This window comes from Schistocerca gregaria, chromosome 2 (genome assembly GCF_023897955.1).
Source record: "Schistocerca gregaria isolate iqSchGreg1 chromosome 2, iqSchGreg1.2, whole genome shotgun sequence".
In the NCBI taxonomy this organism is placed as follows: Eukaryota; Metazoa; Arthropoda; class Insecta; order Orthoptera; family Acrididae; genus Schistocerca; species Schistocerca gregaria.
The window spans coordinates 504,032,107-504,045,515 of record NC_064921.1 but is presented as its reverse complement, the minus strand read 5'-3'; the positions used below and the strand labels follow the sequence as shown (position 1 = coordinate 504,045,515).

Here is a 13,409-nt window from a genome sequence, read left to right as displayed (position 1 = left end):
TGGCAGACTTCGGTTTATTGGTAGAATACTGGGGAAGTCAATCAGTCTACAAAGGAGATTGCTTACAAATCATTCGTGCAACTGGTTCCAGAATATTGCTCAAGTCTGTGGGACCCATATCGGACAGGACTAACAGGGCAGATTGAGCATATATAGAGAAGTGTTAAAATAAATAAATCAGAACTATGTGTTTCCTGTCCTCTCCTAAGTGGGCTTGGTTTTGTGTTGTGTGAAATTCTTTGCTCCTACGGGTTTCTTTTTTTCATGCTTTTACCCTGTGAAGTTATTGTTGCTATGTGTCATCTTTTTAGATGTTAAAGGGAGAAGATCACTGTTCCTAAAGGTGTTGTGTTCTTGCTATAAAATTATATCCTAAGTTCACCGCAGCAGGTTATGGACCCAAGTTTGAATGCTTTGGGTTGTGAGTTTTATAGTATAGCTATTTTTCTATTTATTAGTATAGTCGTCTTACAAAGATATTCGTGAGCCTACAAGCTTTGTGTAATGGCAGACACAAAGCTACAGTTGAGTGATGACGGTAGTCATAAAAACATTCACAAATTGAGAAGTGAAGATCAGTGGGAAACATGGAAATGGTAGATTCAGTTTTGTTTAAAGGAACATTCTCTTTATTCGATTATAGATGGTACACTTCAGTTTCCGCTTGTATTGTATTGTATTGTATGTTATCTGGGGGCCTGGAAATGATGGAGGGGCTCTGTTCCCGCTGCAACCGCAGTGGTCCACAACCCCATGACGACTACTGCAGTCCACTTCACCCATCCGCCACCCCACACCGAACCACTATTTCAGGGTTATTGTGCGGTTCGGCGACCCAATCAACCTCCCCCCCCCCCGCCCCCCAGGGAACATCTTACACCAGACGAGTGTAACCCCTATGTTTGCATGGTAGAGTAATGGTGTTGTACCCGTACGTGGAGAACTTGTTTGTGCAGCAATCGCCAACATAGTTTAGAGGCGGAATAAGGGGAACCAGCACGCATTCGCCGAGGCAGATGGGAAACCGCCTACAAACCATCCACAGACTGGCCAGATCACAGGACCTCGACACAAGTCCGCCGGTCAGATTCGTGCTGGGGACCAGGCGCTCCTTCCTCATCCAGAAAAGCTTGCATTATACCGCATGGCTAATTGGGTGGGCCAGTGTCCATTAGTAGCGAATGGAGACAAACCGTTCGACGATTATCGGCACTGGCAATGGGACAATGCTCAGACGGGTTGTATCACTGGAACGTCGCTTGAAGAGCGCATGTAAGAAAGAAATTAGAGACACCCTTAGGTCACTATATGAACAATCTTCATTGCAGTGGCTATATACATTGTTCGATTGTTTCTTTGAAACACCAAAAGATGGCATCACGTCTGTAACAACACACCTGTCGCTACTTGCAAACGTTTTCTATGACTTAAGCAATGAACTGAACAAAATTAATCTAAATGCAACTTTGCCTCTTTAGCTGCTCCATCATCGTATTTTCAAAACATTAGGGCCCGAATATCTGTTATACAGGTCGACCTGGTATCATTTTCCTGGATCTGAGCAGACGACGAAGCTTGTTATTGAGAATTTGCGTTGTATTGAGCATTCGCCAGCTAAACATGCAGCTGAGACTTTCCACGCAAAATGAAAATCAGATGAGTAACATCAAAAACATTAGAAATTTTAAACAGAGGGTAGTAAGTCAAAGAAGAAACAAAGTCATACATGTCTATAAGGCAAGAAAGCTGGACATGTTATCGTAAATTGTCGATAGCGCATGGCCGCTGAAGAAGTGAAAGCGACAGCTTACAACAATAATAATTCAAGTTCCAGTTTAAAAGTGAGCAGCAAACCAAGTAGATTTCTAGCTACTGGCTTGTTTATTGATGTCAATTTTGGTAGTACAGATTCTCAGATTTCGGACTCTGGCACGACATGTTATATTTCATCAAATAAATAGCATTTCACTACGTTCGAAAAGTTTCCGATTCTTCAGTGTGTGCCAACAGTTGGAAAAGAGGTTATTTCTGCACATAGGACTGGCAGTATTCATACTGAAATATTCATTCTTGCTCTGCTTGAAAATGTCTGGTATGTATCTGATATCAGACACCAACTTTTCTCTGTCCATCAAGCTACACAATGCGGATATAATGTGACTCATAATAATGCAAGTATTATCTTTCGGTGACATAGTGAAATAGTCACAACAGAAATTCTAGCTGTTTCAGTATATATTATGAACATGTGAGTTTGTCCACTGGATTCACAAGTAATGATTAATTTAGCAATTTCATAAGAACAACATCTATGTTGGCATGAGAGACTCTGTCACCAGAACAAACATCATGTACGATATATGCTCTTTCATTTCAGTATATCAGTTAAATACCCTTATACCACATCGTTTTGTGATTGATGTGTTCTTGACAAATCCCACCGCAGAACGATTAGCTATCGTGGGAATCGCCTACAAACTGTCAGTAAGTTGATTAATACAGATGTTAATGCACCACTGTCTGTTGACTCTATATATGATTTTAGTTACTGTGTAATTTTTAAAGATGATTATTCTCGTTTTTTCTGGTATATTTCATTGAAATAAATCTGAAGTGGCTGAAAAATTGAAAATATTTTTGAAAGGGTGTGATGCTGTTGGTCATAAGGTAAAAGTATATCAGTCTTACAGTGAAGAGACTTGAACTGTAACATGGAAGGTGCAGTGTTACAGGGCCTTGGTATTGAATTTAGTCTTACGTGTCCAGACACTCCTGAGCAAAATAGTGTTGTTGAACAAGCAAATCGACATGTAGTTGAATTAGCTCGTTCAATGTTATCATTTAACAAGTTACCTAAATTATTTTTGAGTCATACATGTGACACAGCTGTTTAGCTACTCAGTCATAGTAGGAAGTCAAGTGTTGAAGGAAAAACACCTTTAGAATTGCGGACTGGCAAAGTGTTTAGCCGTTTCAGCTATCTACACATTTTTGGATCAAAATACTATGTTTCTTTGTCATAGAAATTTGGTTCTAAGCTCAATGACAAAGTGATACCTGGCCATTTCTTTGGCTATGTGAACGACAAAGATGGTTACAAAGTGTGAATTCCATCCAAAACATCGTGTGATAAAATCACATAACGTTGATTTTCATGCAGAAAAGATATGTACCACTGGAAATTCGATTGAGTTGGGATTTAGATCCACTCCTGAAGAAACAGGAGAGAAAATTGAATCTACTTTTGATCAAATTGAGACTAGTGACAAAGAATATTCGAATGAGTTACCGAATCGATGTCCAGTTTGTGAAATATGCCCCCCCCCCCCCAGTGAAATTTAGTGACTACATATTAGGACTCCAGCCTCACCATTCTCTAGAAGCAAATGCATTAGTTCGCCTGACAAAAACAATCCTTGACGAGCTTGCACCAACAAACTTCAAGAAGCTATGGAAAGTAGTAATTCCAATAAATAGTTTAATGCGATGAGAGAAGAAAGGAAGGCATTTGAGAAAATGATATCTTGGAGTTGGTAGAACTGCCTAAAGGAAAACGTGTTATCAGTGATCAATGGGTGATGATGATGAGGTTCCATACTCCAAAGAGTGTAAGGGACGATGTGGGAGACCCACGTCGCCGACTAGGCAAGGTCCTAGCGGAGGTGGTGTGCCATTGCCTTCCTCTGACAGTAATGGGTAATTTGTATTAAATATAAGCTTGATGGATCGATTGACTGTTACCATGCTTGATTGTTCGCCTACGGTATGTTTCAACATGCGAACTTGATCGTGATGAAATTTTAGTCCAGTTTCTCATTATGGTGTTATTCATGCAGTAGTAACGATTGCAGCAGAAGAAAATTTGTAACTTGGTTTGTCGACATAATAAAGGCATTTTTGTATGGTGACTTGGATACAGAAATATATAGGGTGATTATAATTAAAGTTACATTTTCAATCCGCTATAGGAATAACAGCACTGGTCAGAATGACATCAAATTGCAATAGAGGGGAGAAAACGTATGACAGAAGAAAAATAAATAGTTACAAAATGTAACAATAGATGGCGCTTTAAGCATCACAATTTGATAGTGGTCGTCTCCAAATGACAGATTAATCATACAACAATGCCTGAGGTGTACTTTTGATGTTAAAGAAACTGTACTACTCAGTGTGCATGGGTGTACAGATGTGATACTGTTAGTTACGTAAGCTCATCCACCAAGATCATGTCAGATGGGGAAAATCTGTTTTTAATTGTCCTGGGGCCAAAAACTGCATAAAAAGTATCATTCACATCGGTTTTTTAATTGTACTGATGCCAAAAACCGCATAAAAATCAAAATCAAATCGGATTATTAATTTGCGTGTGACTGGCACAAAACATGTTCAGTATGCTGTCCACCGTTTTCTTCAACAAGTTGAAATCGAGAAGCAGCATGTTTCGCAACTGATCTAAGTGTTTCAGGGGCCACCTTCAGAATGTGTAGCGCAATGCATGCCTTCAATGCAGCTAAGTTCGGAATCGGAACACTGAACACAACATCTTTCAGATAACTACGAAGCCAGAAGTCACACGGATTAAGATCAGGTGATTGGAATGGCCAGGCTGTGGGGAAATGGCGGCCAATAATTCTATTCTTTCCGAAATGGCGCTTCAGCTGTTACTTAGCTGGATTTGCCATCGTGCATAAAATGATCCCATTCATACATATGCGCTGTTGGATAGCTGGAATGACATAGTTGCACAAAACACACTCATAGCGCTTACCAGTGACGGTACAGGTAACAGAACCGGAAGCACATTTTCAGGATGAAGTGATACTGGTTGACATGCTTGTGGATTTTCCGTTGCCAGTATCCGACAATTCCATGTATTGCATATCCTGTGAGATGGAAGTGGGCTTCGTCTGTCCACAGAATCTTCCATGGCCAATCATTGTCGACTTCCAAGCAAGCAGGAAATTCTAAAGCAAAGGTCTCTCTTGCTGACAGGTGAACAGAAATCAACACGTGCACATGGGCAATTTTGAATGAATATCAAAGAAGGATGTTTTGTAGGATTTTGCACACCGTGCTCATGGGTATGTCCAATGTTCGGACGATTCTCCGTGCACTACACGTTTACACACCACTACTTGTCTCCTCCTGCATTGTTGTGGCCACTGCTTCCACTGACGTCGAATCGATTCGTTTACTCCCTCTATCTTTTCGAATTTCCGAATCATTTTCTCCAGACCCACGGCAGTCATCGGACCGACGCATCCATGTCCGGAACTTCTACAGAGCGACGTGTGCACAGTCATCATTCTTGTAATACAGCTTTACAAGCGGAGCGCGATCCTGCATTGAGACAGTCATGGCGAACGTCACAGACGCGAAGGGGGGAAAAGCCTTGTACTCGGCGTGTTTATACCAATTTCAATGGGTCGTGCGCATACAGATGTTTTCATTTACGCATTCTGACATGTATAGTACCACCTATTGATCAATTATCAATTATCACATTATGTTTTTTCCTTCTGTCATACGTTTTTCACATTCTCCGATAATATTGTGTTGCAGCTTGACGTCATTCTGACCAGTGGTGTTATTTCTTCAGCGCTTTGAAAGTTTAACTTTAATTATAATCACCCTGTATATCACTAACCAGAAGATTTCGATGACTGATCAGATCGTCTCCGTCGCCTCAAGAAATCATTGTATCGACTCACCTCATTGCTGGTATAATAAGTTTCACTCATTCACAAAAAATTACTTTATTAATTCTACAGCAGGTACTTCATTTACATTCAAAATTCGTGATTTTTATTTATGTCGATGATTGACTTATTGCAGGAACAACTCAAAGTGCAGTGAATTTCATTTTTAGATATGTTAAAGTAAAAACTCAAAATAACAGTGGAATCTTTAGATTCATTTTTAGGCATGCAAATAGAGCTACAAGAGGATGGCTTGTATGTTTCACAACGAGCATAAACAGACGATTCTGCATCGTTTTAACATTCGAAACCATTAAAAACTCCCTGTGATAATGAACAGTTAGACAATGAATATAGGAATACTCTTGACAGCAACGTTTCATATTGTTCAGCTGTGGGATCAGTAATGTACCTGGCACATTCTGCTCGTCCAGATCTCGCTTATATTGCTTAAAAGTGGCTCAGTCTATGGCTAAACCCACTTCTTCTTACTGGACCGCTGTAAAACGCATTTTCATTTATGTTCACAGTACTTCAGACTTATGTCCCTTCTATACTTCGTCTGGCGGAAAGCGTTGTGCCTATCTGTGTTGACTTTGCTGGCAACACTAAAACAAGATGATCAACAAATGGTTATGTTTCAATGTTTGGCGATACGGAAGTATCGTGAACATCTCGACTGCAGAAATCAGTTCCACTATCCACCACTGATGTGGAGTTCGTACCTGCCAGTGAAGGGCGCCGACCGGAGTGGCCGTGCGGTTCTAGGAGCGGCTTCGTTTTGCCAGCACGGTAGCTCATCGTGCTCGGTCAGATGGTACCCTCTGTAATAAAAAACTGAGTGAACGGATCAACAAAGAACCTGAACGGCTGTCATCGGACGTCCGCCACGAACAGATTCGTCGACCAATATAGAGCAAAATGAGATAAAAAAAATAATTAAAAAAAGGCGCTACAGTCTGGAACCGAGCGATCGCTACGGTCACAGGTTGGAATCCTGCCTCGGACATGGATTGTGATGTACTTAGGTTAGTTAGCTTTAATTAGTTCGAAGTTCTAGGCGACTGATGACCTCAGAAGTTAAGTCGAATAGTGTTCAGAGCAATTTTTTTGCAAGTGAAGGAGCCAAGGAATTAGTATGGCTTAACAGACTGCTGTTGGAGATCAGTGGAAGAAGAAACGTGCCCCTATTGTTCATTAACCATGTGTGTGCCATTAAATTAGTGAAAAGCCAGAGTTCCACAAATGCTCGAAACACATACAAGTCCGATATTATTTTGTCCGAGAATTCTATGAAAATGGGGATGCCAATGTGGAATATGTATGTTCTGAAAATCAACTTGGTGTCATGTTTACAAAGCCTTTATAATCCATCAAATGTAGAGTAATGTGTACCAAGATAGGACTTAGTAACTAATGTGTTTTGAGCTCTTATTTTTTATTTAAAAGTTCTGCTGTGGACCACGAATTGATTTAGAGAGAAGTGTTAAATAAAACAGAAATATGTGTTTCCTGTCCTTTCCTACGGGGGTGCTTGGTTTTGTGTTGTGTCAAATTCTTTGCTCCTGAGAGTTTCTTTTTTTTCATGCATTTACTCGATGAAGTTTTTATTGCTATGTCTCATCTTTTTAGATATTAAAGAAAAAAGATCACTATTCCTAAAAGTGTTGTGTTGTTGCTATAAAATTGTATGCTAAGTTCACCACAGCAAGTGGTCACAGTTTTGTTTAATCCGTCGGAGAGTGTCACAGAATTACTGAATGAACTGAACTGGAAGACTCTTAAGACAGATTGATGCAAACCATCCCGAGAAAGCCGATTAACAAAGTTTCAAGAACTGGCTTTAAATGATGACTTAAGGAATATACTACAACCCCCTATATATAGCTCACATTGGGATCTTGAGGATAAGATTAGAATAGCTGCTGCACGCATAGGGGCATTTAAATGCTCATTCTTCTCGCGCTCCATACGCGAATAGAACAGGAAGAAACCCCAATAACTGTTACAATGGGACGTACACTTTGCCATGCACCTCGCGGTAGTTTGCACAGTATATGTGTAGATGTAGATGAAATGAGCTTGGGGGTTACATGATCAGAAAGGGACGACGATGTCAGCCGTCGAAACTTTATTTCCGGGAATCCTTGACGGTGACATGACGTGATGTGACGTGACGTGTTGTAATGCCACCATGTGAAATTCATTGTACAATGTTTTGACGTAACGTGACGACCCGTGTAAATTGCTTTTATTCTTACAATTAATTTTGTTGCACTTTTGACGCCAATGCAGTGCTGCCTGTGGAAGCTTGGTTTATATATATTGGCCGTTTGCCTGGCGCTAGTAACCATTGCATTACAAAACTCGGGATTGCGTTGAAATGTAGCCAACATTGGAGTAAGAAAAACGTGTTATCTGTTACCCGGTTTTGACAGCCCGTTGATCGCAGAAAATAAGATAGACATTCTGGTAATCATAATTTGATGTTATGAACTGTAAATAGTGATCTCTTGTGTGAAGTGACATTATGATTTGTAAGTTCGTGTGCATTGTGTTCGTCGTGTAGTACAGAGCTGTCAACGATGAAACATAAATTGGATTTCTACGTTATTTGGAATTTTTGTTTGATATTATTTTTTATATGCGTATTTCTATATTTCATGTTCTGGTGAAAGAAATGTTACATGATACAATAGTTTGTAGGTGTCACGACCCCACGGTTACTTTAGCATATCATTGTGTTGTTTTATTTGACAGTTACAGATTCATGGACAGTATAATTGTTAACTTTGATACAAATTACACTCTTTTTAGGAGTCTGTTCGTTGGAAATATACGTCCGTGGATTCCCTATTTTGCTGACAGGATGTCATTGTACAGGAACGCTGTGTGGTTTCTGAAAGGATGGCAGGAATACACGAAGTAAGCATAATTTTAAGAAATACGTCATTTACCACACGGAGATCTCCCATTGATACTAATTTTTTGTTCAGCATGTCGTGTCTTACTTTACCTAATTTAGACGTAGTGGTTGGAGACAGTGCAGCTATAGCTCAAGAGCATGCCACAACATATGGATTTCCTTTTTTATCTCCTTTAAAATTTACAGCAATTTTTGAATTTCTGATATGTTCATTTTGTTCAGTGTTGTACCGCTCTTTTCTTTTCACCACTTCGAAATACAGAAACTTGCGATGCCTGCCACGCATCTGCTTTGACCTATGACACAATTGAAATAGTTTAACAGCTCCAGGTGTTATTCAGTGAATGAAGTGGCATAGTAAGAAACATTGTAGCAGAATACTGTAACAGTATGGGCGTCAAAACATGTAAAAAAATAGCTCTTGTTCTAATATTAACCCTTAATTCGCGAGGTGTGGTCACAGCGCTAAAATTTTCGACCAGCTGTGGGGGAATGCTAATATACTCCCCCTACTGGCCTCAAATTGCCAAACCTACGACGTTTTGTTGTCGGTTGAGTTATCGCCGTCTGTATTTATTGTTGACAGGTCTTATTGATAGAGATTGGAATCTCCTAGACTGCGCCTTGTGAACTATGTAACTGTTTGTCTTCAGTATGGTACCATATAGCTGAACATTTGTTACAACGAATGTGTCGTTTTTAACTATCCTGAGCTTCGTGAAATTGTTGGTTGATCTATGGAGGAAGGTGCCAGTGATGTAGATCAAGAAATAAAAGAAAAAGACGACAATTTTACGTTAGCCAGTAATCACAATACTGCTGTTGAACAAAGGTATAATTCAGAGAAAGAAGTTGAGGAAAGTTGTGATGGAGATTTCTCTTTTTTTTTTTTTTTTTTCAATGAAATGCTTAAAGTGCCTGTTAAATTCGAATGTGTTCTGAGTGGTAATAAAAATGTTTTTTCCAGCAATGAATGTCAATTTGACAGACTTTTTTTGTACCTATCTGGTGGAATTTTTATGCACAAACTTAAACCCTGGAAATTGGTTTTATTTAAAAATTTATTTGCTACAGAGATTGTATAATTTTAATTTTTCAGAATGTAAAATTCAGTACTCTAACAGTCTATTTATGTGTACTATTTAAACCATGAACCATGGACCTTGCCATTGGTGGGAAGGCTTCTGTGCCCCAGTGATACAGGTAGGCGTACCGTAGGTGCAACCACAACGCACAAAGGAGGGGTATCTGTTGAGAGACCAGACAAACGTGAGGTTCCTGAAGAGGGGCTGCGGCCTTTTCAGTAGTTGCAGGAGTAACAGTTTGGATGATTGACTGATCTGGCCTTGTAACATTAAACAAAACAGCCTTGCTGAGAAGGTACTGCGAATGGCTGAAAGCAAGGGGAAACTACAGCCATAACTTTTCCTGAGAGCTTGCAGCTTTACTGTATAGTTAAAAGATGATGGCGTCCTCTTGGGTAAAATATTCCGGAGGTAAGATAGACCCCCATTCGGATCTCCGTGCGGGGCCTACTCAGGACAATGACGTTATCAGGAGAAACAAAACTGGCATTCTACTGGATCGAAGCATGGAATGTCCGATCCCTGGGCAGGTATCTTAGTGGGAATTGAAGTGAGTATTGTGGCAGGAGGAAATGGACTTCTGGTCAGGTGAATACAGGGTTATAAATACAAAATCAAATAGGACTGCAGGAGTAGATTTATTAATGAATAAAAAAATAGGAGCACAGGTAAGCTACTATGAACAGCATAGTGAATGCGTTATTCTAGCAAAAATAGACACAAAGCCCACGTCTACCACAGTAGTAAAATATTATATGCCAACTTGCTCCTAAGATGACAAACAGATTGAAGAAATGAATGATGAGATAAAAGAAATTATTCATATAGTGAAGGGAGATGAAAATTTAATAGTCATGGGGGGACTGGAATTCGATAGTAAGAAAGGACAGAAAAGGAAAAGTAGTAGGTGAATATGGAATGGGAGTAAGGAATGAAAGAGCATGCCACCTGTTAGAATTTTGCACGGAGCATAACTTAATCCTAGCTAAGATTTGATTTAAGAATCATAAAAGAAGGTAGTATACATTGAAGAGGCCTGAAGACACTGATAGGTTCCAGATAGAGTATATAATTGTAAGATGGAGATTTAGCAATGAGGTTTTAAATTGTAAGACATTTCCAGGGGCAGATGTGGGCTCTGACCACAATCTATTGCTTATGAACTGTAGACCAAAACTGAAGAAACTGCAGAAAGATAGGAATTTAAGAAGATGAGACCTGGATAAACTGAAAGAACCAGAGCTTGTAGAGAGTTTTAGAGAGAGTGTTAGGGAACGATTGACAAGAACAGGGGAAAGAATTACGGTAGAAGGAGTAGCTTTGAGAGATGAAGCAGTGAAGGCAGCAGAAGGTCAAGTCGGTAAAAACACAAGAGCTATTAGAAATCCTTGGGTAACAGAAGAGATATTGAATTTAATTGTTGAAAGGAGAAAATATAAAAATGCAGTAAATGAATCAAAAAATGCAGTAAATGAATCAGGCAAGAAGGAATACAAACGTCTCAGAAATGAGATCAATAGGAAGTCCAAAATGGCTAAAGGACAAATATAAGTATGTAGAGGCATATATCACTAACAGTAAGAGAGATAGTACATACAGGGAAATTAAAGTTACCTCTGGAGGAAAGAGAACCACTTGTATGAATATCAAGAGCTCAAATGGAAGGAAGGGAAAGCATAAAGGTGGAAACAGTATAAAAGAAGGTCTATACAAGGGAGATGTACATGAGGGCAGTATTATCGAAATGAAAGAGGATGTAGAGGAAGATGAGAATGGAGATATGATAATGTGCAGAGAATTTGACGAAGCGCTGACTTAGGTCAAAACAAGGCCCCTGGAGTAGATAACGTTCCGTTATAGCTGCTGATAGCCTAGGGAGAGCCAACCATGACTGAAAATAACGAACTATCGGTTTAATAAGTCAGGGTTGAAAAATACTAACAGGAATTCTCTACAGATGAACGGAAAAACTAGTAGAAAAAACCTTGGGGAAGATCAGTTTGGATTCCGTTGACATGTTGGGACACATGAGGCAATACTGACCCTATAACTTACCTTAGAAGATAGATGAAGGAAAGGCAAACATATGTTTCTAGTATGTGTAGTTTTTGACAATATTGACTGGAAAACTCTTTCAAATTCTGAAGGTGGCAGGAATAAAATAAGGTAGAAAAACGGTATTTACAATTTGTACAGAAATTAGATGGCAGTTCTAAGAGTCGAGGAGCATGAAAGGGAAGCAGTGGTTGGGAAATGAGCAAGACCGGGTTGTAGCAAATTCCCGGTGTTATTCAATCTATATATTGAGCAAGCAGTAAAGGAAACAAAAGAAAAATTTGGAGTGGGAATTAAAACACATGTAGAAGAAGTAAAAACTTTGAGGTTTGCCAATGACATTGTAATTCTGTCAGAGACAGCAAAGGACCTGGAAGAGCAGTTGAATGGAATGGACAGCGTCTCGAAAGGAGATATAAGATGAACATCAACAAAATGAAAATGGAGGGGGTAATGGAATATAGTTGAATTAAATCAGGTGATGCTGAGTGAATTAGATTAGGAAATGAGACACTTAAAGTAGTAGGTGAGTTTTGCTATTTGGGGAGCAAAATAACTGATGATGGTCGAAGCAGAGAGGATATAAAATGTAAGAAAGAGTTTCTGAAGAAGAGAAATTTGTTAAAATTGGATATAGATTCAAGAAGCCAGGAAGTCCTTTCTGAAAGTATTTGTATGCAGTGTAGCCATGTATGGAAGTGAAATATGGATGATAACTAGTTTATACAAGAAGAGAATAGAAGCTTTCGGAATGTGGTGCTACAGTAGAATGCTGAAGATTAGATGGGTAGATCACGTAACTAATGAGGAGGTACTCAACAGAATTGGGGAGAAGAGGAATTTGTGACACAACTTGACTAGAAGAAGGGATTTGTTGGTAGGACATGTTCTGAGGCGTCGAGGGATCACCAGTTTAGTACTGGAGTGTTGCGTGTAGGGAAAAAGTCATGGAGGGAGACCAAGAGATAAATATACTAAGCAGATTCAGAAAGATGTAGGGTGCAGTAGTTATTTGGAGGTGAAGAAGCTTGCACAGGATAAAGTAGCATGGAGAGCTGCATGAAACTAGTCTCTGGACTAAGACAACAACAGCAACATTTAAAAGAACCACACAGAATTATGTGCTTCTGTGCGATAAATAGTAAAATGCTGCAGGCTTTGTTTAGTGCAATAAAACGAACTAGAAGTGTTTAAATAACACTTAAATAATTGTAAAAATAAATGTTATATACAATAAATTAACAATTTCAAATGGTTTTTGCGTTAAATCTCAGTTTAAACATAGGGGCCCAAGAGACCTGACCTCGTGGTATATATTACAGAAAAGTCCCCTCACGAGTTAAGTGTTAATAGTGATAAAAAATTAATGCTCAAACATTTGTTGAACAGACAGGAGCAGAAATATAAGATAACACAACAAGAGACAAAATGTCAAATTCTGGCTCCAACTGTTATTTCACAAGTTATATTCAGAAATTTTGACACTTCATTACAGTTACTGGTATGAAGAAGAATGGCGGTAGTAGTACTAGCAGACTTGAGAAGCATCTTAAATCATTAATACTCAGTAAAGACCTGGCAGGCCTTGTACATTTATCACATACGTGATGAAGTAAGTAGCTGTGTTCTTGGCCATAGGTG

General features: G+C 39.3%; 1 protein-coding gene across 3 annotated transcripts in view; it reads left to right on the top strand.

Annotated features, from left to right (window-relative positions):
• Positions 1-7,832: 7,832 nt before the first annotated feature.
• The window catches only part of LOC126328777 (dehydrogenase/reductase SDR family member 12-like), a 90,440-nt gene continuing 84,863 nt past the window's right edge, over positions 7,833-13,409 (top strand). The window contains exons 1-2 of one of the 3 annotated variants that reach the window (XM_049996069.1): positions 7,833-8,174; positions 8,520-8,627. In XM_049996069.1, coding sequence (XP_049852026.1) covers positions 8,572-8,627 — 56 coding nt within the window. In that variant the 5' untranslated portion in view covers positions 7,833-8,174; positions 8,520-8,571. Of the gene's footprint in view, positions 8,405-8,519; positions 8,628-13,409 lie in introns of all 3 variants that reach the window. The other 2 variants (XM_049996068.1, XM_049996067.1) reach the window with 2 other exon arrangements.